This window comes from Styela clava, chromosome 5 (genome assembly GCF_964204865.1).
Source record: "Styela clava chromosome 5, kaStyClav1.hap1.2, whole genome shotgun sequence".
Taxonomy (NCBI): Eukaryota; Metazoa; Chordata; class Ascidiacea; order Stolidobranchia; family Styelidae; genus Styela; species Styela clava.
In genome coordinates this window covers 23689053-23710876 of record NC_135254.1, presented here as the reverse complement: position 1 = coordinate 23710876, position 21824 = coordinate 23689053, and the positions used below count along the sequence as shown (strand labels likewise).

Here is a 21824-nt window from a genome sequence, read left to right as displayed (position 1 = left end):
ATCCTATAATTTTTCTCAGTGAATCGTCGCCAGCGATCACGTAATATTTTTCGAGTTTGTCAGAGCGAGCAGTTCTCAATGTCTCAATGATAGAGCACCCTCGAGTCCTGTTTTACAATTAACGCATGTTGAGTCCGCAAAGATTTTTCCTGGTGAGGAAATAGTTCGCGACTAAAAAAGGTTGGGAAAGGGAAACACTGTCATAAGGTTATGTACCAATTGATGGCCTACAAGACTAATAAAATGATTACTTTACTTATGAACAAGTTAAGAATGTACAACAAAGCTATAATAAGTTTAATATTACCATTGGTGACTAAATTGATTTCTGCAGGAATTCCATTATTTTGAACTTCCAATCTAAAAATATGAATGACTTTGAAAATAAAAATGATAATTCGGAATTTAAAAAGGTTAGTAGATAATAGTCTACATCTTGTTCATTTTCTTATACCAGCTTCTTGAAAAGTACATATTTGATTCATTGAAATAAATGCTTAAAAATATCCTTTAAAAGAGAAGAAAAACAATTTCACAAAGTTGTAAATTCATACCAGGATTGTTTCCAAAACAAGACCTAAGCTGTGTTTATGCAAGTGTGCTATAAGTATTCATTAACATAAACTGATTATACAGACTGGATTCAGATTGAAGAATTTACTTTATGAAATGTTTGCAACTTTGCATACTTGTTCGGAACGGAAGCATTGTGACTTTGTGGCATTTATGATTTTGTGCTACGCTAATCAACTAAACATCTGATAGTAAACAGAATACTAATTTTTAATAATCATTTTAATAAAGAAGGCTGTAAGAGGAATCATATTTATAAAATTTTTATAACTCCTTTCTAAAGAGGCACAATTGGATGTCAATACAATCAGTCATGGAAAATAAATTTGTAAATAAAGCATGATAAAAACTGAATAATATACAGACCCTAGAGAAATATCACTTAGTGCCACAACATTTATAGTTCCAGACATAAGGATTGAACCATAGTCTTCATCATCAACATATCCACTTGAATAATAGAAGGTTCCAACCGAGGTAAAGGTATGGGAGAATGTTCCTAAAATAATATAGAAGCAAAATTATGAAAAAAATTGATACTGCATAGAACTAGAATGCAAAAATAAACTATGTCTGAAAGGTTTATTACTCTGTATTGAATATAGAGTTCATTTCATATCCAGCAATAAAAATGAATTACTGTAACACATGCTTTAAGGAAATTGAAATTAAGCTACCGTATATAGATTATTTATTGACTCATGAATTATCAAATTATGGAAGTTTCATAACAATTCTTGTATTCAAAAGATTGTAAATGCTTTAATGAAATCTTATTATTAACCAACAAGATTGTAGTTTTTTTCTTTGTATCAGATAAAAACATAAATATAGACTAACTCACATATATAGCCAGGAATAATCATAGCATGCCACTGTATGTATCACATTCACATATTAAATCAGAATTTTGGGGGCTCCAGAGGTATGCGCACCAAGATGTCGCACAGCCTGAATCCTAACCGGTACACACATACTATGTTCAGGTTGTGCGCCATCTTGGTGCGCATACTTCTGGAAGTCCGAATTTTGTTCTATATTTATATATGTGCATTATTTTTAGAAGAAATAGACTGTAAAAGCCAAAAATAACTGTACGGCCTAAAGTTAAATCCATTGTTTTTATTATTATAATCTAAGATTTTGTCTTATTATACATTGCAGTTGATCAGAACACTGACTGCCAATTTGATAGTCAGAGCTGTTGTCAAAATTACAATATTAAATAGATGTATGAACAGACTATGACGCCAATATCAAACGCCATACCCAACGTCCAATTGATTCCGAATTATATTTTTTCTATTGAAATTGTAATATCAAAATGGTTCATATTTATTTAAATTAATAATGAGCAGTCGGCATTTTGGAGCGCCCCAAAGGTTAATCTAAGAAAAATTATATGAGCACTATACCAATATACCTGTTAAAGTCCTATCATATCCTGATAAAAATCCACCGTTGTGTGTTAGACCATCTGGTACAGATGTTTCGAATATTTCGATGCCATCAATGTCATCAATCCACTCTGGAAAGTACCAGTCCCAGACGACTGTATCTCCTTGTACAATTGTCATCACATCAGGAAGCCAAGCATAACCAAAACCAAAATCTGTAAAAGAATTTGAAATACACATCGTTTCTCTTCTTCAACTAAATACACTTATTTACCTTGAGCAATTTAAATTGTAATATACTTGTAAATAGCATATAAGTATCAAGTTTGTATTCATAAAACCTATTTATGCTAATCAAATTCGCATAAATCGCTAGTCAAGTTTAAAGGTTCAACCCTTTTAGTTGAAATAAACTTATTTATCTGCATCTACGTATAACTTTGTCATCACCCATAAAAATTTATGATATAAGAAAAGGTTAATATTGTGACTTCAAAAAGGAAAATGAGTAACACCTAATATATATCATGACTGTTTGGATTGGTAAAGTTCAAATTAGGTCTCTACATGGCATGCCCATCTAATATAAATAAACACTTGCATACTCAAGTAGACTTTTTCATTTTCTGCTGAAGAAAAAAGAAAGTCACGCTCTAAGAATGAACCTATTCTAATAATTTTGTAAATGGTGTATTAGCATAATTTAGTATCACTTTGAGACTTTCATCTAGTATTGCTTTGGCAAATTCTGATATTTATGTGGTGAATACGTCAAGCTTAAATTTAGTAATCATGGGATTGGCATATACCAAATCACACACAAACCTATTTGTTTATAACTCAAGTATAAATGAAAAATTAGATATAACTTCTGAAATTTACCAGCATGGCTTCCTTCATTATAAATGTAATGAATTTGTGCAGTTGAACCCAATGTGCACGAAAGTGAGGTTGACATAATGTTTGTAACTTCACAATCAACATAACCCAATGAAACAGTTGTGTCTTCCAAAAATCCTAGGGAAGAATTGTCAATTTTAAATAGATTCTGCATATTTTTATAATGATACAAAAACGTATTGTATATAATATAAAGCTCAATACCACGAAAAACTTCATTATGTAACAGATACATTTACTCTCAAAAACTTTCGATGTAATATTGTTATCATAATTGCTCTTGAAATTTAAACTTTTTTGTAAATGTTATATATAAATAAGTTATTTTATTACTGAATAAAAACTTACTTAACATGTTCAAAATTACCAAAAAAGGCCAATAATTGATTGAAGAATTCATGTAAAATAACTCAGCGTACAATGTGATAAAACCAATTCTTTTATAAAAAAAAAATTTGCAATTTTTTTCTATTCAATTGAAATATTCATAAATATGCTGGAATAAAAAAAAGTAATTAGGTCATAGTGGCCAGTCAAAACATTACATACCATTTCCTGTTAGTTCCAAGGTCTGCCCGCCAAATAATGAAGTCATTCTTGGTTGGATATCAGTTACAATAAAAGTATATACAATATCAGGAATACTGTTTGTTCTGCAAAAATGACTCAGTATTACTAAAACACACGATGTCTGAGGATACAATCCAGACTTTCTTTGGAAATCTGAATATGTCTACTATTTTGGTTAGTATTTACTGAGAGGGTGAAAATTTAGCATGGCAATTTAACATTGTTCACGATTATTAGACATAACATGCATATTTATATCTGAGAAATACAGTTTATACTAAATAATATACAGTTTATACGAAACAATTTATTATTTGTTAGTGTAAGTTCTTGAGCTTATTATATCCATTATCATACCCAAGATCAGCAGCTCCAAGACCAGTTAGCAGAACTTCCAATGAATACGTTCCACTGGAAAGATATGGTGAAGTGCATTCAATTGATGTATCAGATAAGTTAAGAATTTCACAAGTTTGTCCTCCTATGGTAACTAAAATATCATCGATCACAGTTCCGAAGTTAGAACCACTCAATATCACAGATGTTCCTCCTGTAAGTTTAAAAAACTTTTTTACAGTGTTGAAAAGTCCTTTAATTATTGATTTTAATCCAAATTTAGCTTCCCTATTGTTCTGGCACTGTCCCAATCTTAGTTATTTATATTTAATATTGTTGTCTCAGTCACAATGATGATCTATAAATTTTATCAAACAACTTGCTACATTTTTTAAGTGTTGTTGCATATTCCTACAACATTGTTTCAGGCAAATAATTGGTTTTTCAAAATAATTTGTAGCTATCTTCACTAGCTTGAAACATCTTGTTAATCTTGCATTGAGTCAATTTTGTTATATTTCTAGTATGTAATCAACTTACCCGGCCCCATAATGTTTTCTCCAGAAATAGATGTGACAACTGGCATTCCAGCATTTGAATACTCAAAAGTACCAACTGTTGTTCTCGTTCCAGAGTTAGTAATTAGCTCAACAGAGTATGATGCTTCAGTAGAAGAGGGTGGAACAACGCACTGAATAGTTGTAGGTGATGCTGACACAACAGGGCAATCCACAAAATTGATTTCAACAGAAAGTGAAGAACTCAGACCAACACCAGTAAGTGTCAAAAATATCCCTCCTGAAACAATCAAATTGTCAGATACAGATGTTCAGTTCTGTCTGGTGTATTACACATTGGTTTTGAGAATCATAACTCTACGTTTAATCAGAGCAGTACATTTTTGGTACATTCAAGATTGGTAACCAATGAGAAAGTGCATTCTTGTATCACTGGCAGGGGCAACATATATTCTACAACAGTGATTAAATCCAGAATAATCTTCAACGCATTAGATAACTGTGGTGCGAGCTTGAGTCATTCAGCCACAGGATCAATGCTCGATAACTCATCATTTCTTCTTTGTACATTAAAACAATAATACCTGGGGTGAATGAACTAGAAGGTGAAATGGATGATACAGAGTATAATTGAGTGTAAGAAAGAGCAGGGTCGGGTTGTGTTCCATACCCTTTACCACCAACACGAACAATAATATCATGATCTCCATATTCCATGCTGCCTGTAGTACAAATGATTTCTGTGGAAGTCTGTAATTCAAAATGAAATATATTTTATAGCAGATTAATGAGAAAATACTCTATGGAAAAATTCCCAAACAAAGACAATTCAAAGGTCAATTGTAAATTAAAAATCACTGAAAACACTGATGTAATGATGATTTATAAAGTTAACAATAAATGTCCTTGACATCAAAACTCTATCAATAACAACATTGACATAAATAATTTACATGTGAAGTAATTGTGCATTCCACTCCATTTATGAGAACTTCTGATCCACTACTACTCTCATCTAAGTTGGTTCCAACAATTGTAATTGGAGTAGGATTACTTCCTGGAATAAAAAATTTTGAAAGCTGAAATGCCAAGTTCAACAAGGAACTCTATACTTCGGCACATTATGCTTATTGAGTAAGCAACTATGGTATGTAACAATACAAACATGTGTGAAATTTGTGGAAATATAACATCGACACACAAATTTAATCCAGCCGATTTGCTCAAGAAATTCCACAAACTTTTGTAAGTTGTGCTGCCATTGTTGATAAATTACCTGTTTCCGTTAAATGTAGGCTTACCATATACATGAAACAAAAAACTCGGACAGTGCAGAATGGACAAATTCTGGTTCAATTCCAAGGCGATGTAATATTCAAATTATATGAATATTAATAATATTAAAACTATTGTGAAACATGCACTTTCTTCTGTGGATTTTCAATAATTTTATTTTTTGAATAATTCAACTGCAGTACAGCTAACGATAGATGTTAAATAAACCCATTAAACATGTAATAATTATGACATAACAATATAGTAGTTCACTCCCTCATTTAACTAGTGAAGGGACTTACAAATCAGTGTAATGGACGGGGTCCATTACTAAAAAAACAATTTGGCATTGATATTGAATTGAAAAAAATTCATGACTGCAATACTGCATGACCAGTACAGTTAATTCTACCGAGCGGGACGGCGGGACATCTTGTTAAAATCTGGGCTATCCCGGCTAAACCTGGAAGTATGGTAAGCATATATTGAACCTAACATTTGCAACAAAAACAAAGTGCAGGATGGTTCACGATGGTCAAGGGACACCCACATTCAATGAGTCTCAGATGTATTCCCTAATTTTCTAAGCTTCATGAATATAAATTTTAGATATTTGTAGCTTAATTTTTACAATATGAATAAAAACAATTAAATCATCTCACCGGAGGAAGGTGAGCTTGAAGTCAACACTGGAGTTAAAGCATTTGAATATGAGAAAGAGCAATCTCCATCACAACGAGAGTGAATCCCATTCATCAATACTTCAACCTTAATTAAGACATTGAATATTAATATGAAAACAGATTACTGTGCTTTTTATGAACACTGCTCTGGATTTGGCACTATCACCATTAATAGAAAATCACAACTCTTTTATTCATCATTTACTATATTTTTAAAAAATATTACTACCGAGATTACAATATCCATAATCATTTCTACTTTATAAGCATTGAAGAACGTTCGTCTGGTATGTAACTTATCCACAAATAAATTATTCAAAATATAAAAATAAATTTTCCAGTACTAACAAACAAAATAGGAGCTTTGTCACACATTAGTTAAGTAAATTCAAATTAGCACACGTTCACTTTCCAACTCCAAACTCAAATTTTACAACATACCTGAGATTCACTATACATACGTCTGGTCATATCCCCTCCAAATGGTGCATGCAAAGCCCCACCATTCCGGAAGTAATGATGAAATTGTAAGTCTTCCTCCCCTTGTATATTTGTGTCATCAATCTGAATAAAAAGAAATTATTAAATGCTAGTTTTCAACTAAATAATATACATCGTTCTTATTTTGAATGTATATCGTTTTTGCATGCAAACATTACTAAAGTAGCAAAACATCATAATGATTAATCTTTACATGCAACAAACTGGGTATTTGCAACAATGTATAAAAATCCTATTTGTGATTTTATTTTAGCATATTTTTCCATTGTTTTCTCTCTGTTTTATAACATCATATCAACTCAGTGCATATTTTTCTTATGTTATTCTGCACTGGTGTATCTGTATGCATATGCTGCTAAAATTTTATAGCAAAATAAACATGACTGTTTTGCCACACCACTGAGCCAATAGTAGTACTTTGTTGCATAATAAAATTCAGATCTCACATCAAACATTTTCTTGTCTCCACCATTTGCCACCCATTCAACAAGTATTCTTCTTGAATAGCAATAATCTTGATGTCCCCAAACTTTCATGTCACCCAATCCCATTGATTCTAATATTGCCTCCAACTCCTTAAGAGCAATTGATCCAGGAATACCTAAAATATTAGTTTATGTATAAGACTTAATTTAAATTACATAAAATGTAATATATTGCTATTTATTCAGGCTTTTTCCGCAACTACTACTTATTAACAGAGACACATGCAGATACACAGAATGAAGTGTTTGTTTTTCGAATACAAAATAATCCAAAAGTTATAAAATGAGAAAACCATAACCATAGTCCAGGAACTACATGAAACTTTTATTAACAGTTCTGTCTGAATTCAACAATTATTACCAGAATAAGATAGAAGGCCAAGTTCATCATCATCATATGATATATCAAATGTTCCTCCAACAGGAATATTAGTCTTCTGAGTTCTTGTTACATTGACAACAGTTCCCACAGGCCAGCCAATACCGTTGTACTGAGAAGCATCCACAGATTGTTCCAACATCATCGGTGCATTAACGACCTGAATAAATCCTTTTTTGTTAAAATTTTGCAAAGACTTTATGATTCATAATAGGAGGTTACCCGAGTAGAATATAATATTTGTACCAATATATATGTCGTTATTTCATTTCCACTATTATTTTATTCCAAGTTATATTGACGGCAGGCACACTTACTTAGCCATTCTGATAGAAAAACAGAATCACTCATAGCTACATGCTGTTGAATATGGTATTCCATTTATTGTGTGTAAAAAAAGGTGGTGGTTATGAAGTGGTGTTACTAAACTCATTTCATAACATCACAATAGCAGATCTACATAATTTGACAACAAACAGAGATAGCATATAAAATCCAAATTGGGGTATAGTTCCAACTGGACTAGGAGAATAATGTCATTATAATATATTTTGAAATGAGTAAAAACAATCTAAGATATTAAGAATAATGTTTTCCCTTTTTTAAAAGTACATTCACTGAAGTTAAAAATAAAATCACTAACCGATAATAATGGAAGATCATGGGCACAATTATATGGAGAGAAAGTAATCTCAAACTCTGTATGGTTTGATTCCAACTTCTCAACTTCGATTGAAGAAATCACTTCACCTTGATACATTGCTGGTGGTTGCCTTCTGATGACAATATCTGTTGTCAAATTTGATATAAATAAATTAGTGCTTTTTTTTCAGTTATCGAAAAAGGATATCTTTAGTCACTTATCCAGAACATCATATTCTTTAGAAAAAAAATTATGCTGAATCTTTTATGACAAAGTTGTAAATCTTGAAATGTCTGATTTTGCATCGATACCAAATTTTATATATCAATATCAATAGAAAAACCAAACAAATGACAATCTACAAAAATTAGTTGGTTCAAACAAGCCTCACATTAAATATATTAAATTTTTTATCAACCTTTTTATATTTCAGTTTTTATCAGTTAATCAATTACTAGCTCACACAACCTTCTAGATCATCCGGTATAGTTCTTGTTATCAACACTTCGTCAATATAAAAATTTTGTTGATTAGAGATAGTTTGAAAACCAGCCAAACGAAGTATCTTGATGTTTTGAGCATCCATGTAATCATCATGTTCTTTGATAGCCTTGAATGTTCAAATATAGCCATATCAATTATTTAGCAATGAATATTATGAAAATGATGCACTACAAATATACCTGCTATTTATCTTGTATTAAAAATACTGTGAGCAGGCATCAAACAATTTTTTTTATTATTCAATGCTCCATTAAAAAATATAACTCTTTGCCACCTACAAATAATGATGAGATCAAATGCTTACATTCACAGAAAGAACATTTGTGTGGCATCTATCGTAAAGAAACACGTAAAATTCATTCAAATTACATATGAAAAATATATCTTATACAATCCCTAAAATGTACCTCTTCAATGTTGAAACAACTATAACTCCAAGCATTTTCTGTCATTACAATTTCATTTTCGAAGAATTTCACTTCCGGCGTTAAAACTCTTCCATCTGATGGTCGAACATATTCAAATTTTATTGAAAGTTTGTTCAGAAACAAACCTTTGTGTGCAAAGCAAAACTGTTGAAAACAAAAAATAAATATAGAATCTTAGAATAAATCTCAAATTTTTCAAATATCCTTTTTTGTATTTTTTAAAAGCGCGGATGCATGTGTGATCATATCTTGTATAATATATGTTTTTGAGATCAACTGTCCCAATCTGAATACTTTATCCGTGAGTATTTCTGTCAGTATTAAAAGCTCTGTATTCATTTAATCAAAATCATTATTAGTATACCGTTTAATAAGAATATCCTTTGAATTTTTCATGACACTATTAGACTCCAGTAGAATAAATAAAGATTTTACTGATCAGAAAACATATACAGTTTTATAGTTTTATGAATTAAATGTCATTGTGATTCAACCTATGGTATTGTAGCAGTTGATAAAAGGTTCCCAATGTTTTATACTATTTACAAAGATGTGAGTTTTTGAAAAAAAAAAGAAAAGAGTAAACCCTACTCACATAGATTCTATCAACAGAATAATAAAACAAATTCAATCCAGTAGCCAAAAAACAAATAAAATTTTATACATATTTGTCAAAATAATGAAGTATTTTAACATGAGTTTCGAATGTCAATCTAACTTGAGACAGAAATTGAGCAATAGGAGAAGTTCATAACATATCCATCTTAAGTTTACCAATGTATATGAAATCCATCCATTTAATTGTCAATGCAACCAAATTCCAAAGTGGTAAAAAGAAGATACTTAGTGACTTCAACTCCAATCATGACATGATAGGAATATTATGTAAAATGGGAGCCAGCTTGGACACAATTCTGTTACACTTTTCCTAGTGAATAACTGTGATCAAGATAAAACTTTATCACTTAATCTTCAATATTCCAATAAGATGATAAAACCATTTTATATTTAAAAAACTCACATAAGGAAACTCTTCCACACTGTACTTTGAAAAATGATCACGACCAGAGTCAAAAACATCATGTGGGTTGAGGAGAGAGGAGCTTCCACAAAAAGCATCCATATTCTGAATTTATTTTAACAAAAAGTTTCTGAACTTAAACATTCTCATGAAATAAATTATTGATATTAATTAAAACTTGTAAAAATAATGGAGCATTGGTATAGAAATACAATATTTGTATAAAAAATTTGATGGGTCGACAAATTCAAATGAATTCGAAAACATGTAACCTGATCTAAACCACCGAAACGGCCAAACAATGCATGCAATATGCATGTATAACACTAAAAATTGAATCATATATCTTCAATAACTTTAAAGTTTTTTAGAAATGTTGATCAATCAATTCAGTACTCGAAATATATTATTTTTAAATTAATTTCTTTCCTGTTTATTACATTTTAGGTATTATTTGGAGACCTTTTTTCAGTTTCGAATGTCTTGACCAGCATTTTTATCATGGATTAGTGATACTCTCAGTGACCATGTCATATTGAGTTATACGTCAATCTGTACTAAATCTATGACTATGAAAAAATCTATATCTTTTTAAGACTGCTAATGATCTTGCCTGCTTCAAAGCTGTAAAGAATGAATTTGTATGTACCTTTGTCCTTTCACCAGATTCGGAGTAATCAGAAGGTTTATTTCCTTCAAAATGTAAAAACTCTCTGATAAACAACGAGCTAAGTTTCATAAGTTCATCAACACATTTTGCTTCTCTTGCTTTCCCTAATGCCTCCTGAACATCTTCAGCAGTTGCATCAACTCGAATCGCATCAGTGATCCTACAAATTAGGATTTTCAATTTTCAATTATATTGTAGCATCATTAAACAATAAAAATTATAATAGTTGACAGTAAATGACTCATAGGAAAGCTTTGAAAATTTGATTGTAATATAAACTGAATATTTGATCACCTAGCCTAAATATATAAGGTTACAAATTTCATTTTGCAATTATTCTGGATATTTTTATCTCATTAAGTTGCCACTTTTCAACCAATACACCCACTGCCATATTTTGATATTCATTAAAATAGCCAATTACCGCTTTCATAAACAGAAAAAAAAATAGGCTATATCACAAACCAAAGAATTGCTATTATTAAATTCATTGTTCACCTTCCCAGGAAATTAAGTGAAAACTTCAAAAAATTTGGAGAACCCTTTGTGTCTTCGGAAACCTCAACTGTAACATTGGCGCTGGCATGTTCTACAACTAGTGCAGGTTCATCTCCTGAACATAACGGAAAAATTGAGCCAGAATAAAGAGATTGACATGATGTTTTTTATGGATATATTCGCAATGCTATGATTTATGTTGAAAACCAAAAATTCTAATAAATAACTGAGGGGCATTAAGTGCACATGATAACGAGAAAAAGAAAAATACTTCATCAATAAAAGTCAATTTGCAATGAATGCACCAAATATACATTTACTATTACTATTAAGATGTTTTAGGCAAATAAATAGGTACAATAATAATAACTGAAAAACCTTCAAAATCTTGAAAAATTCACACTGAATTATATATCGACATACCCATGTATCCACTGAATGTAACTTCGTATGATGTTCCAATTTCATTCCCATTTACATCTAACATTGGTGTGGATGTTACTGATACTTCAACATCATCAGTTGGCATAATTTTATTTAAAGCTTCTTGAACATCAAAATCAAGAGCCTAATATAATAAATTTCATGATTTGTTTGAAATAATTAGATTTTGCACAGTCCACATCAGCATTTATGAAATAAAAATGACCAAAAGTCAAGAGCAGTGGAAAAATATCGAACATTCTGAAAAATCATTATAAAGGTCTGTAGTTAAGAGGGTCAGCATTGCCATTTCATAAAATTTGCTTTAAGTTACTATAAGGAATTGCTAGAAGAAAATTCATATAACAACATAACAGGAAACTTGCCACAGGGTAAAAAAACCTTTACTGGTAGTAAATGACTTACATTTACAGAAAGCACATTAGTGTGGCGTCCGCGGTATGAGAGCACATAGAATTCACTTGCACAAATTACATCTGGAAAATCTGTCTGATAACAATTACTTGAAACTTCAACAGTTTGAACTTCAGACAATGGTGTTTCAGGATTCCAGTTTATTAATGAAATAACCTGAAAGTAACAGTAAAATGTGCCAATGACGATAAATGATCCTTAGTATGCCAAAATTGATTAGCATCAAACTTACGATTCATATATAATATACAGGGTGTCTCAAAAGTAAGTATACACTTTTAATTTTGATTTTTTTTTTCAGGTACTCATCATAGAGAGTTCATTTCTTCAGAATACATAGTATGGATGCATAGTAAAATTTAGGTATTGTTTGCATTATTCATCAACTCACAGAATGACAAGGAGATAAACCCAAGAAATGAGGTGCAAAATTGCTGTGAGCTGCAAAGTTACTTTTTGTGCATCAACTACAGATCTAGTTTCCATAAATTTAAGATGAATTGCACAAACTGGTTGTCTTGTAGTTACTGAATCAATATCAATCTCTGTTAAAGTGGCGCTCGGTTTTCTTACTGATTTACCGGTATATGCTTTTTGCCTAGCAACAATTTTGCACCTCATTTCTTGGTTAATCTCCTTGTCATTTTGTGGGTTGATGAAAGATGCAAACAATACCTAAATTTTATTACTTATCCATAATAATAGTATGTTTTCTTAAGAAATGAAAGCTCTATGATGAGTACCTGAAAAGCAGATCAAAATCAAAAGTGTATACTCACTTTTGAGACACACTATATTATTCAAATTTTATTGATTTCACACTGAATATTATAAGAATAAATACTGCATTTATTTTGAATTATTACATTACATTCAGCACAAGGAGTTGTGGATAGATCATGGAAATATGTGATAAAGCCATCTGTAACAAGGAGCTAAACAATCATCTCACACATATTTATCATTCATAATGTTGGAAACCATGAACTATGTACGATAATCTAATTATTTCTGGTGCTTAGCATGATGCACCAAATGCCAATCATTTGCTTGAGTCTGCTGAACAGTTACAGAAATCCATCAGTCAATGGCTTCTTTTTAAGCCATTGCAGCTTTCAGAGATTAAAAATTTGTTTTTGAAATTTCAAAGTGAGACATGGATATAAAACAAATCACAATATCATAAATATTCACAAATTAGGTATATTTTGGCTAAAGATAATCGGGAGCAACAGGATAAATAGAGAAAAACAGATCCATGCAGATAGCAATATATGGTAAATGACAAATAAGAACTCCAAAAAAAAATATTAATGTTGAATTTAAAATGTGATAATCCAAACCTGCTTCTCTTTTTTTTCCTGTGCTTGCCATAATATTTGTTGCCTTTCCATCCATGCATTTGCAGACTGAGCACTAGTCAAAGTAGTTGTTGCACGCAAGACACCAATATAAATATTACCAGGCCCTTGATAATTCTGAACAAGTCCCTCAAAATAGCAAAACTGGCCTGTTAATGATTTAATGAATTTAGTCTCATTAATAATAACAATTTTTTGAACATAAAAATTATGGGGCTGTTGGACATCATCAGGTAACCATAAAAGTTCAAATTGCTATAGTTCTTCTAGAAAGCATCAAAAAGTTTGACCTTTATCTAGGTCCATCCAATCCGATTTTTGTGATGAAAAGTGTCTAAAATGAGGAGCATAAGATGATGCATAAGCCACTTTCTCCTGGAAAAAAACAACATATCATCATGTGGTGCAGGGATTTATGTTTTTACAATGTCATTAAGAAAATATAATAACAAAAATATAATCAGGTTTATTTCATTGAATTCGTATCGAGGAAAAATTTTAAAATTTTATTACCACATTGGCAGAATTTCCATCGCATGACAAATACAAAACACTTCCGTCATCTGATCTGATATAAAACTGATATTTGTCATCCACAGGAACTTCAAAAGTTCCAGTAATTTTCACTATAGTTGTCACATTTTCAAATGAATACCCAGCAGAATCAGCTTCCCAAGTATCATATCTAAATGGAATAAAATATTTAAAAAATAAGTAAACATTTATAAACAAGATGCAGAAATATAATATTCAATGTTGCTGATATATAGACTTTCTGCATATTTTTGGTTTCATTTACAGCAACCTATAGGTTATATCCTATACCTTAAAAAGCATGACCAGGGATAAATATGTGTTTATGCAAATAAATTTATCAGATAGATGAATTCATTAATTACTGCTTAACCAAGCCACAATTTTACGAAACAATCCCAGGATGGTAATAAATAAATTAAATCCCTCACCCATCATGAGTGGAGTTAAGCGTTACTCTAGCATCATCAAGATTCATCTGTGTATCGTACCATACCTCAACGTTAACTCCTCTGGACCCTGGATATATAAAATAAAAAAAGAACATTAAAAAATTATAAAAATCGAAAATGGTTACTGAAGTAAAGTATAATAGACTCTGATTGATCATATCAGGTATTCCAATGAAGAATTTGATAAATGAAAGTCAAAACTAATATTTGGCAAGACTAATGTTCACAAATATATGTTTTTGTTCTCATAATTTCACTAAATTCACGAATTCATCTGCATTAGTGATTTTTGAGATAGAAATCAAAAATTATAGGTCCTAACTGATCAATATTGAATACAACTTTGTTTCATAATGGATTAATTTTGAATAAATTTTAAAATCTAAATACTTTCAAATAATTAAATATTGGATTTACTGTCTAATAACCTCTTCATTTTATAGACTCCACTAATTTTCATCATTGAACCATTATGATAGCTACTACAGATTGAAGATTCACCAAGGATGTAATAAAATCAGTAGGTAATTTTACCCGGATGAGTTTTTATCCTCGCATGTCTAGGTTTCTATATGGCTGTTTGTCTGGAACGTTTTTCAGAGCCTTGCGAAATCATATTTGATATCGCTGATCTGGAAATGGCCTAGATCTTGATAATAGTTTTCTATAATACCTGGATAAAGTTCCATAATGGATGGTTTTGATGGAGTGATGCATTTCAACTCAGTATCTGTCTGCGAGCCATCAATTATTTCACAAAGCTCACGGCCGACCCATACATGGGTGTCTTTTGTGGGGTTGGGATCAAAATATCTTCCTGAAACTGTTATAATTGTTCCTCCTTCCTCACTTCCCGATTGTGGGCTGATTCCAGTAACCTCTATAAAACACAAAATATCAAAACACATATCCTTTTTTACACCTATAACAAATAAAATATTAGAACAAATCATAAATCAACCCATGAGTAATAAATTAATTAAAGTTGGCAAAATTATAAATTGTTTGTAATATGTCTTACAAAATTGTTACCTGCATAAGTTTGAAACATGTAGATCTTATCCTCCCCTGTGATTCTCATTAAGTTCTCGTTAACCTTTGATCTTCCATAACCAGTAACAATGAAACTGAAATTGTTGTTACCTGTATTTGAAATGTAAATATAAATCTAATAAAACTGATGGATATTTTTAAATATAATAGAATGTATAAATTCAGCAGTGTATCAGATTTGATTCCTACACAAATGCATGTGAAAAGATTTTAAAATATTGTATTTGTATTCTCTTCTAGATTTTTTTTTCTCTTATTTTAGATGAATAAAAAGTTACAATGTATATTGAAATATAATATTTTATTTATATTAATGCTTAAATAAGTATCTATAAGTAACAAAAATATAAAGAAGTCTCATCTCAGGAAATGATTCATTTCCTGATTTCACACGAGCAAACCCGGGAAATCTAAATCTTAAAAAGATTCAACCAATGCCTATTTCCGGCCTGTGGTTTAGCAATCTTTTAATGTGTATCATTCTTGTTACCTAACAGATGATATATTGTTTCCTGTTTACTTTTATAATTTTTGTAATTTCATAATTTTTGGCAGGAGATCATGCCATACTATGTAGCATTTAAAATTATGCAGTGAGGTCAGATTTCCGTCTTTGGATTTAGACTTTTTTTTAATTGTATTTTTCTTGTTTTCTAATAGATGATATGTCGTTTTCTTTTTACTTTTTTGGTTTTTGTAATTTTCATAAATTATTGCAGAAAATCATGCCATATTATGTAGCATTCAAAAGTACTGTTGGTATGCATAAAACAAAGGTCGAACGGGCTAATATTACATTCACTATCCATGGACCATATCGTGGATTGAAAAAATGCATCACGACTCATAGTAATCACTGCCAAAGAGTCGGAATATTTTTGTGTCGACTTTTCCGGCGGTATATCGCTAGTATAAAGTGATCTAATATTTTTAGCATCACTTTCTGAATACTTGGGTCCTAAAACAGTTTCTGACCAATCGACTAAAGCACAGATCGTCGTTTGTTTTCATACCGTGCAGCGGCGGTTTATTATGTAATCATTCATGACAAAACAATCGCATTCAATCTACTCGAACCAAAATTTACCAAACAGGAACAATTTTGTGCTGAACACGATTTCATTAAACATCCGGAATATGATAAAAATAAACGTATACGCCGCTGGTCGGACTATTCGGAAATAAACAGTGTTCTATTTATCGTCGAGAAGTGTATCAGGAAAACTACAAAAAAGATTAAAAGCATAGCATAACTTACCGACATATTCGCTGTTCATTTTACATGTGAATTCGCCATCCCACGAACCTTCTGAATCCAACTGTAGGCCGTACAAATCATCATTTTCGTCGACTAGTGAACAATCTTCTGAACCAGCATAAACTCTATAAAATAATGTCAAGTCAAATGCGCCGATCGTACGAAAAGAATTGGTAAAATATGCCTGAAATCGAAATGTCTTGCGACCGTTACGCCAAGTGCTGTGCTTGATTAAGTACTAAGTAACAAAATGGTAAAAAACTCGCACGGTACGTTATTATCTTGCCGACTTTTGAGAGAAGCAAATGTATCTGCGGTTACCCGTTCACAGATTTATTTACAAGCAGTCATTTAACTTACTAGACTAGATATTTTAACTTATTGAAAACCTGATGCATAATTGTTAGCTTTTTCGAAGCAATCAGATGGACGCAAACCGTTGGTTAGAATGAGCCGCAGAAGGCGCGGGTTTGCAAAAAATTATTCTATCGCTAAGTATATGATGGGATGCAAAATAAGTTCTTGTACCAATCTGCGTTGTTGACATGGAGTGCCATTGTCGGTGTCTATTCGATCGACTATTGAACGTGTGCATTAGGCTAATTTCAGTGGTATCAGCGGAATTTTTATACTTATGGTATTTTAAAAGACAACATGGACTGTGAAGAGGTTAGTAGTTCAAACTTGCAAGGGGTACAACATGGTTAAATAGATCGGGAAACACATGCTCTTGTTTTGATTGCTATTGTTCACAGTGTGCCTCTAGTTGAAATTAGCTTTCTTTTTTGTAAACGAAAACAAACAACGGCCCTATCTCGACGAAAATTAAAGTATCACTTTATGAGAATGCATCGTTTTATAGTAAGGCAATCTGGAAATCAAGCTACATTCTAAAAATTCAAATGGTCGTTACTACTAAAAACGATGGTATCACAAATATTACGCGTCGTGATAATGTGAATGGAATTGGAACACAAATATTAATACACAAACGAGAACCGCAACCATAATAAAATGAACTTTATTTTGATACCGCAGCTGGATAAATATGACCTTCTGGAATTCCTATTTGCAGAACTAAAAATAACCAAAATAAAATTTTGTAATAAGCAACATATGTGTCGCTGCATTATGAACGGTAAAGGTGTCCTGACAACAATGAATGTTCTGATGATTTAGAATTTTTTTGGTAAGCGGTGTCTCTAAGATATATAAAGTATGGGGCTAGGGGCAATCCTTTTTTTAGGACTCACCGTCGAATTGTCAATTCTTCAGCCGATCCCAGCATGCGAATGTCATTTGTGCCATAAACATCAGTAAAAATTCTCCCATCGACTGTCAGTAAACTGCGAGGTGTTCCGGCAAATGAATCGTGATCAGCAGAAAATAGGAATTCTGCAATGTAGGGTGTACGCCACCACACAACCTTAAAAGAGCAATATATCCGCAATCAGAAAATATTTCTTATTTACATTTCAATCATTGTTTACGCATGTTGAAATTCACATGGAGTCTTCAATAAAAAACAAACAATTTTGATCTCTGATGTAACACCGATTTAACGATATGCAACGCTCAAAATCAAATAGTCAATGATCTATTTTCAATCGTTCGGTGCCATTTTATGTTGATTAAACCACAAAACACACTAAAATGAATTCAAAACTTAATAAAAATTAGTACATAAGACTAAATGACGCACATGAAAAGTAGACTTGCAGTATTGGTCCCCTTCAATCTCCACGCAGATTTTATATTTACCGACGGGCATTGGTCTGAAAAAAAAACTTTGGTGAATTACTGTGAAACCATCTACCAATAAAAGGATAGGATATGATTTGCATTTATCCCGGGGAGAGGAAAGCCGATAAGACGGCTTCATCATATGGCGAACCACGGCTCTCGTTCGTTTACCAATTCCTGTTGGGTATGGGATTATTTAGCCAGTTATTTGTTTTCGGAAGCAAGGACTTGAAGAATAGTAAAGTTTTCTATTGTGCCAAAATTGACGAAAATATGTTTGACATTTTGGTGAGTCGGTGGACCTTACTCGAGCCAATGTATATTATAAAAATGCATTTTTTTATTATGTAGTTAAGGCAATCATTTTTTCTTTCACAAAAACTCTACAATATTTAGGAAATCACGCGAATTCAATCAAAAGGAAAGGAGATTATTCCTTGACCCAAGTTGTGTTGCAAGGTATGGCCTTTTTAGTGGAAAATGTCTCAACCATTTTATCAAACGATAGTGCATAGTTATAAAGAAATATTATACGCCAAAGGCATCTGATTCAGTGTAGAAACAGGAGAGTTTACCTTGTGTAGCATCCAATTACATGCTCTTTCGTTGAATCTTTTTCAACCTCTGCTTCAAAAACTTGGTGTTCTCCAATGAAAAAAACTTTCAATTCTGGGATTTCGGGCCCAACTCCCGTATTGAAAGGATTGATAGTGAATTCTATAATTAAAATTATACAATGTCAGTTTGGATTCTCTGTCGACGGTGGTACATATTTATTGAATGCGATTGAAATAATTGTAATTTGTTTATAAAAAAAAAACGTTTTTTTTTTACGAACATTAACTATCTAAGTGATTTCTTTAAAGATTAAAAGATGACAGATGAAATTTCAGGAAATTAATGTTGGCAGAATATCGTATGGCATGAAACGCAACTAATATAAAATCGATACATTGCGTATTAATGATATTCTTACCTCCGTGAAGACGAACGGGTGTAGCTCCATTACTACCTCCCCAGGGTGGATAAAAATTATTTAAACTGTATCCCCCCACAGATATTATTTTGATTACGGATATAAGAATTAGGAGTTTTAGGACGTGAAAATCCGTTCCTCCCATATTGTCCTTGTTCAAGAACTAAACCCGTTATTGTGATGATCTCTCCAAGACAAACACGAGAAGAATAACCCAGCAAATGCATGGGAATGATTAAAACCCACATTATGTAAATATAAATCGGACTTACAGGAAACGGATATATTTTGTAAGAATTGCGAAATATTATGATTATGATTTGACATTTGTTTCGTAGTCAGATTTCAATGGAAGGTATGATTTGCGTGCTCAATGTGTTATGTGCCCGCTTCCTGTTTGGCTCATTGTTCAAGATTTCAAACACGATCCGATATACTAAAGCCAAATTAGGTCACCTTTCGTACCATGGATTAGATTGAAACATCAACAGAGTATAATATAAATAGAATGCTTACAAGGTAACACTATACATGTTATTTTGGTGTCTCGTTTACGTGAGAATGTGTTGACTAAAATCTGACTTCTTTGATGTATCTCAACTAAATTGAACCGAACATACCAGTGGCGTGAAACAGGCGGCGCGCGGGCCAAAACGCGCCCGCCAAAACATTTAGTTTGGCCCTTGCAACACTCGGATTTTCTCCATCAAGCATAAAATTCTAATCCCAACGTTTATGTTTAAAAAGACGCTCATGTTAAAAATACATGTTTTGTGGTCCAGCTAGATGTTTGAAGTTGGTTATATGGCCTGCGACAAAAATGTTGCACACCCCTGGTATAGCCTATAATTTAATCGAAAATAGGACTCCGCTAATGAATTTATTTCGGAAATATTTATTTTACGTTCTAAATTTATGATCTATTCGTTTGGAGTATTTGGCCAAGGAAGCATATTTTTCTCTGAATGCTTGCGATGTTTTTGGAGTCAATAAATTGTAAATCTTCAAGCATTGTTTCATCACGGTGTCTCAGAAAAGCCGTGTCACACACTTGTACCCTTTTCAGCATATTTGTTCCACTTTACTATATTTTTCCCACGCTTCTCCCATGTTTGTAGCACTGTTCCGAGTTAAAGGTATAAATATATATACTGGGAAACACAATCTACTATATTAACACACTCTATTTAACACCATCAAGGTGTTCAAATGTTGGGGCATTCGGCGTGCTATCCTTCCGTCGAACCAGAGTAGATAAATTTAGGTAGAAATTAAAAAAAATATTAAAGATAACCGGGAAATATGTCACAATCGAAGCCCCGGTGCGTATTTGAAGACATCACCGTATCTGTGTTTATGTTTTGAAAAATGTGGGCAACCTGTGGAAATTTTGGAAATATCTATGATGTATTTTGCCTATTAAAGAGCGTTTGTTTCATGGGTATTTTTGGCGAGAAGTTTCGAAGTGATCTTTCAGAACTATTTACCTTCTAACTTCGTAGCTTTTTATTAGAAGTGCTTAGGAAGACAATGTATCGCTCCATGTGCAAAACCTGAGTAAAACAACATATGCGCAACACCGCAACATATATATTGTTAAAGATTTATATTATATATATCGTCATATCGATATAGGATTGTGCAGAATATATTCACTCTTACAACTTACGTTTCCAGTAGCGATATACGTTTTACCGCTTCCAATATATAACAATATAAATTCATGGTTTGTTATGCGAATCGGTAACCGAGAGTTTGCCTTGCGAATGCTCTGGCCTTGATTAGCAGAAAAGTAAACAGATATCGCATGACAAACGTTTTGGTAAATTTGCGGGTTGTATAATCTATGTTTGCATGGATGGCCTATCGTTTTCCGAGACTGTAGATTATAAACACTATTAAGATGTAATAGTCTTAACAGCTGCGTTTGTTTCGTTAGGGACAGGAAACGGTCGGCTATCTGAAATAGGTTTGCTTCGTCTTGTGGTTTTTGAGGCATTAAACTTAACAATACAAACCGTAGCAGACGCGGCGAGATTAATGGGAATCGTACCACAAATAATGAAAAAAAGTAAATCAATGTACCATTCGTGATAAGCCAAGTTTGTATCGACATAGTTATACACAAATTGAAATGAACTGCCAGTTTTTACAATTTCTTCAAGATGTGATAAAACATACATAAGGGTCTAGTTCGGTGGTTCTCAA

General features: G+C 32.1%; 1 protein-coding gene across 1 annotated transcript in view; it reads right to left on the bottom strand.

Annotated features, from left to right (window-relative positions):
• The window catches only part of LOC120344728 (fibrocystin-L-like), a 69602-nt gene extending 49801 nt beyond the window's left edge, over positions 1–19801 (bottom strand). The window contains exons 1-32 of the mRNA XM_078112583.1: positions 19617–19801; positions 19216–19357; positions 18600–18672; positions 18151–18323; positions 16898–17022; positions 15619–15729; positions 15260–15466; positions 14566–14653; positions 14114–14285; positions 13891–13975; positions 13583–13749; positions 12231–12395; positions 11805–11949; positions 11382–11496; positions 10863–11043; positions 10214–10318; positions 9172–9336; positions 8729–8870; positions 8261–8406; positions 7600–7777; positions 7200–7354; positions 6694–6816; positions 6232–6337; positions 5248–5351; positions 4879–5044; positions 4317–4574; positions 3798–3990; positions 3420–3523; positions 2853–2987; positions 1997–2185; positions 940–1072; positions 308–360 (exon numbers count right to left, since the gene is read on the bottom strand). Of these exons, the coding sequence (XP_077968709.1) occupies positions 308–360; positions 940–1072; positions 1997–2185; positions 2853–2987; positions 3420–3523; positions 3798–3990; positions 4317–4574; positions 4879–5044; positions 5248–5351; positions 6232–6337; positions 6694–6816; positions 7200–7354; positions 7600–7777; positions 8261–8406; positions 8729–8870; positions 9172–9336; positions 10214–10318; positions 10863–11043; positions 11382–11496; positions 11805–11949; positions 12231–12395; positions 13583–13749; positions 13891–13975; positions 14114–14285; positions 14566–14653; positions 15260–15466; positions 15619–15729; positions 16898–17022; positions 18151–18323; positions 18600–18672; positions 19216–19357; positions 19617–19761 (4549 nt within the window). The 5' untranslated portion in view covers positions 19762–19801. The remainder of the gene's footprint in view (positions 1–307; positions 361–939; positions 1073–1996; positions 2186–2852; positions 2988–3419; positions 3524–3797; positions 3991–4316; positions 4575–4878; positions 5045–5247; positions 5352–6231; positions 6338–6693; positions 6817–7199; positions 7355–7599; positions 7778–8260; positions 8407–8728; positions 8871–9171; positions 9337–10213; positions 10319–10862; positions 11044–11381; positions 11497–11804; positions 11950–12230; positions 12396–13582; positions 13750–13890; positions 13976–14113; positions 14286–14565; positions 14654–15259; positions 15467–15618; positions 15730–16897; positions 17023–18150; positions 18324–18599; positions 18673–19215; positions 19358–19616) is intronic.
• Positions 19802–21824: the final 2023 nt, after the last annotated feature.